Here is a 5,354-nt window from a genome sequence, read left to right on the forward strand (position 1 = left end):
GGAGTAGTTAAGCAACTACCACAGTGAAGCTCAGCATTCTGGTTTCACTTTTATCTTGCCTCAGCTCTATGGCAGTCTATAGTAGAAGAATCCCTGCAGAGGACACTAATTTTTAAACTTTACCAGTGATGGCAGGCTTAAGGTACAATTCTGAAAATATGTTGCTACAGGCAGTGTGTAACAAGACAAATGTATTCTGGTAGGGCTGACTTGGTTTAAATTGCTTCTACACCAGGTAGCTGAGTTAAACTACTGCATGGGGCTAATATTTTTAAGTCAGAGAAAAAATGCACAAAAATTGTTATCTCAAACAACCACTCAGTGAGAACGTGCGACAAACTCCCAAGTTAGGTTTAGTGTACCTGTTGAGAAAGGGAAGCGGATTTAAGTTCCACAGCAAAAGGCTATGCAGCTTTGTCTTAGCTGACTCCTGTACAGCTCTTCAACATAAGCACTCAAGTGGGTTTACAGTAATCTGCTTTTCTTTGAATGAATGTTAATTTTTGAGTAGCCCAATGAAAATCCTGACAAGACTAAAGTCCTTTAAGTTTCTGAAGTTCCATTACCAACAAAAGATAATTTCACCAATCCAAAAATTTTTCATCTTCATTTAATAAACTTTCAGAAAAGAGATTTGAAATGAAGCTTTCTGAACAAATGCATCTGGCTTCATTATCAGGTTGAAGTAAAAGCTCCTCTGGAGCACAAGAGAGGCTGTCAAGGTCTAGTTACAGCAGTTTTATCATGTTACAAGATGCACAGTTATCAGTGACTTCAACTACTTGTTTGCATGGTGCAGAGATGCAGTGCAACAAATCAAGTACTCCATTTGGATGACTCAACTTCATAAAGTACAGCCCATGGAATAGTCCTGTTTCCATATGAACTCTTCCAGGTATTCGTTTGCCCCACCACAGCTGTCAGCACAAGTGTACACCACCAGCGTTCCCCAGTCAATGCTCTCTCCGAGGCTGTCAACTTGAAGGTGATTCAGGAGCTGTGGCATAATCTTCAAGGAAAACCAAAAGGTTTAGAGGCAGGCCACAGACTTCTCCCCTCTCCCCACTTCTGAAGAACAGTCCTGCATTTGGTGTAAGAATTTATATTCTCTTACACCAAAATCACAGCTGAAGCTGTATATGGCAGCTCAAATAAAATTAATTTGGAATTCTAGGTAAGTTTTATTTGACCTTATAAGACTTGCCTGATCTGTGAGCCTCCCACCACTTGAAATTCCATTAGTAACTATGTTTTGGCTTTGCATGACATTGTGTTCACCATACATACATCTCTAGCATTCAAAATTCTACAGCTGAATACTTCCAGACAAACTTATTTGTAATGTGCATCATGAAGTGAAAAAGCACTTTTAAAAGAGTAAATAAAGGCTCTATACAATCATTTAGCATAGTTAGTTTGTTGCAACTTCAACCTTCTTGCTGGAATTACATGCCAGTTCCTACACAGTTAGATCCTCAGTCTGAAACACACTACCTGTATTATTTTTAAATGAACTTACATACCTGGAATTCGAATTTCCTTTTGGCACCACATACACAATTTGGGATGTCTTTTTCTTCAGGCCTATTTTCACCTGACACCCAGAGTGGACCTTCTTCTCCTCTGCAGTATCTAATAATCTGAAATACAGCAGAAGTTTTAAGTTCTCATGACTGTCCTTTAATCTTGGTATAAAATTATTGTTTAGTGACACAGACAAAGCTGTAGATGGAGCAGAAAAAGGTCAGTTCTTTGAAGTAATAACTATGGCAAAATATTTGCAAATGCAGCGTTCTAAATAAGACAGGTTGCTTATATGAGTTTTCTTAACTATATGAATCATGCAAGTATTCATATCGCATCTTTTCAGCGATCCAGGGATCATTTGCAGTGATTTGTATTTCCCTAATCAAGGGACCCGGAAATGCAACGTTGTTTATATTACAGTCTTGAGAGAGAAAGAGCAGACGGATGATTAGCACACAGTCAGGAATGCAATCCAGATCTTTCTGTCTGTAGTTCTACATCTAAATACAAGCAGACTATCCTAATGTTCAAGAAGGTATTTTCAGACATATCCTTTATTTTTCCATTACTAGCAAATCAGGCAATATCAGCAAAAGGACAGATCAGTCAGTACAGAGATGGTCAGAGAGAGTGAGGCATATACCTAAAGCAGAGGAGGAAAGACTCAGTCTGCTACTTTCTGAGTGTGTACCTTAACCCCTCAGCTACCAGGCAAAACATGGAGAGAAATTCTTCACCACTTCGATTGATTTAGGCCTGTGTCTTCTCTGAATGAAACCAGGGACCACGGTTTTGTTTTACAATGTAGCTTTTTAGCCTTTGGCAGTAATAAGAAATAGCGGGGGGGAAGATTTCTGTTTTAAATAGTGGAAATTTTAAAGCCATCACTAATTCCTTAAAAAAATCCAAGCCACCCCCAATGCAACTGGTGACAGGGACAGAACTCTTCTCTGCAGTTTTTCTTCTGCTGAGAAGGAAGGCTAACCAGGGCCACAGGCTGGGGAAGAGTGCAGTGGTTCCCCATGCCCTTTGGTCGCAGGATGGTGGCTCCTTCCACGCTGTGGGGGGTTCAGCACCCTCGTGCCATCCCATCCTAACCAGCGGCTGTTTAAGATGGATGAGCAGGTGCTAAACTCGTACTTCAGCACGAATTAAGTTCAGCACATAAGGAAGATGAGAGTGTGTGGGTTAGGTATACGAAAGATAAGGAGGCATCCCCATTTCTAACTAGGTACAAAAGACAGTGAAATGTTGCAGGTGCAGCAGGATGCTGTGTCAGAACTGCTACATTCAAAGGCCGCCCCATGTTCTGACCTGTTCTGGTTCAGCAGCGACTTGTTTTTTAAACATTTGGAAGATCTTTTCTTCTTCAGTCTCATGTTTTGCCATTGCTTCCAATGTCTCTTCATCTAAGGACTGAAACGCTTCATCTAAGCAAGAAAAAGAATGATAAAAGTTACAGGCTAATACAAGACACTAAAATTTAAAAACAGTATTAGCACATGTAAATTAATTTTGCTTCATAAGTAATTCCTGGCATAAATCTAAGATTTTTTTTCTTTTCATGGCATGTTAAGATTCAGTCACACATAGGTCCATTCACTAGCTTTAGTTGCATTTTAAACAGTACTGGAATACTGGAAAGGGAAGGAGTTAATCTACCAAAGTTTATGGCTCCCAGCAGGTATCACAGGACTACAGAACCTTCAGGATACAACATCTGAAAAAGGCTCCATGCGCTGTGCATGTGCCAGACTTCAGTTTTTAGCACTGAAGAGCGTATCTGTTACACTCCAACAAACACATCAACTCGGGGCACTAAACACTCTTGTGACAGCTTTGGATCACAGGAAGGGACCACCAGGAACCCAGCATTCTTCCCTGGCACCACCACAGACTCTCCACTCTGGGTGTGTTCAAAGCCAGCGTGGTCACAGCAAAACCATCATGAATTTAGCAGGAGGAGGGAGGAAGGAGCCTGCACTTCAACTGCTTAATGCTAAGTCAGTTCAAATATCCTCAAACCAGTTTTATACTAGCAGAGAGAAGGAAATTTTATCTTCCATAAATTAAGACATATTAAACCAAGTCAAGCCAGGACAATCTAACAATTTCCTAATTCCAAGAGCATCCAGCAGCAGATGCTCAGAGTCTTGTCCTTCTCACTTGAGTTGTTCCTTACCTATTGGAAGCACACAGGGACACAGTGTAACTCCGAGCTATGTGCAGCAACTGCTGCTTCAACAGCTCCCGGGGTCAGAGCTTAGTAAATCTCTCCCATAAAAGCAGCTTATATTATGGGATGTCTACAACAAATTAGCATTGCAAATGACTGCGCATTTAGCCTTTTTTCACCAGTAGTTTAAACGCTTAAAAATAGTATTTGATATTTTAAAGATGTGATAACAGGCATCACAGGGAAAAATTACAGGCAGCATTTTATTTCTGACCTGCAACGCCTGCAGCTCCAAGTTCCTCTTGTTCTTTCGCGTCCTTTGATGTATTTTCAGCTCCTTGTTCATCATCATTGCTGTCAGCAGGAGATTCTGGTTCCTCAGGTTCTATCAAAATTTCATATTCTGGAAAAAGGAATTCGTTATGCTCTGGAATTGCATCTGCCGAGCCATCTAGAAAACAGAAGACAGATACCACTTCACAATGTCATCTCGGTATTTCATGTCCTTCTCCCCAAAAGCTACACAGCAAACTACACAGCAGAAACATTGCATGAGCGAGAAAGATTTACGTCACTGCCAGACCTGACTTGAAGGTAAGAAAACACTGCTACGTTAAGGACAGTGGAAAACTGCAACAGGCGTCCTGTTGCTTTGAACAACCTCTCTAAGTCCCAGTGGTGTGGAAGGCAGACCAGACAGAACTCAAAAGCTGCAACTCGGCAGCTCGGTGCAGTATTGACCACAGGCTGGCACGCGTGTCGAGCTGCCCCCGTGGCCGCGGACCCACCTCCGGCGGCGTGCTGCCCGCAGGAGCGGCGGTGCCCGCGCCGCCAGTCCAGCGCCTGGTGCTCGGGCCCGCAGTAGGCGGCGCGATGGCAGCGCCCGCAGCTGCGCGGCCCGAGGCAGCCGCAGACGCGGCACAGCGCGGCGCCGCTGCTCAGCCGCCGGGGGGGCGCGGGGGCCGGGCCCGGGGGCGGCTCTTCGGGGGGCGGCTCCTCGGAGTACGTGTCGTTCCGCCGCGGCAGCTGGTTCCGGAACACTGCGGGCGAGAGGCGCCGGTCAGCGGGACGGCGGCCGGCGGCCCTCGCCCCATCCCTGCCTGCGTCCCTGCTCCTCACCGCGGAAGGGCCCGCTCGGGCCCGCCAGGCGGTAGCAGGCGGGGCTGCGGCAGGCGAACACGAAGAGGGTTCGGTGGAAGGCGTCGGGGCGGCCGGGCAGCGGCGCGTACAACTGGAGCAGGAAGGCGCAGGGCTGCTGGCAGCGGCCGCAGCGCAGGGCGGCGGGGCCCGGCAGCCCGGCCTCGCCCAGCCACGCCGGCCGGCCCCCGACCTTGCTGGGGAAGCAGGCGCTGCGCAGCCGCCAGGCACCGCCCGGGCCCTCCGCCGCCGCCGCGAAACCCAGCTCCACGCCGGGAGCCATGCCGCTTCCCGTGGGCCGCCGGCCACCGAGAGGGGCGGGCGCTGTGCCGGCCCCGCCCGGCCCGGCCCGGCCCGCCCCGCCCCGCCCGGCCGGCAGCGTCCGCAGCTCGGCCCCGCCCCCCGGCCTAGGCCCCGCCCCCCGGGCTCCCCTTTGTGTCGGAGGACTGGGAAAAATCGATACCCGGGAAGACAGCGCAGTCAGCGGTGAGACGCGGGGAAGAGACGACAGACA

The 5,354-nt window shown here is 47.5% G+C and overlaps 1 protein-coding gene across 1 annotated transcript; it reads right to left on the reverse strand.

Annotated features, from left to right (window-relative positions):
- Nucleotides 1-594: 594 nt before the first annotated feature.
- On the reverse strand, nucleotides 595-5,138 carry PDCD2 (programmed cell death 2). Its single transcript, XM_014875431.2, has 6 exons — nucleotides 4,823-5,138; nucleotides 4,492-4,743; nucleotides 3,978-4,154; nucleotides 2,842-2,957; nucleotides 1,524-1,640; nucleotides 595-1,009 (listed from the first exon to the last, which is right to left on the reverse strand). The coding sequence occupies exons 1-6, from the start codon at nucleotides 5,121-5,123 to the stop codon at nucleotides 845-847; spliced, it is 1,128 nt and encodes a 375-aa protein (XP_014730917.1). The 5' UTR covers nucleotides 5,124-5,138; the 3' UTR covers nucleotides 595-844.
- Nucleotides 5,139-5,354: the final 216 nt, after the last annotated feature.

This window comes from Sturnus vulgaris, chromosome 3 (genome assembly GCF_052056855.1).
Source record: "Sturnus vulgaris isolate bStuVul1 chromosome 3, bStuVul1.hap1, whole genome shotgun sequence".
NCBI lineage: Eukaryota > Metazoa > Chordata > Aves > Passeriformes > Sturnidae > Sturnus > Sturnus vulgaris.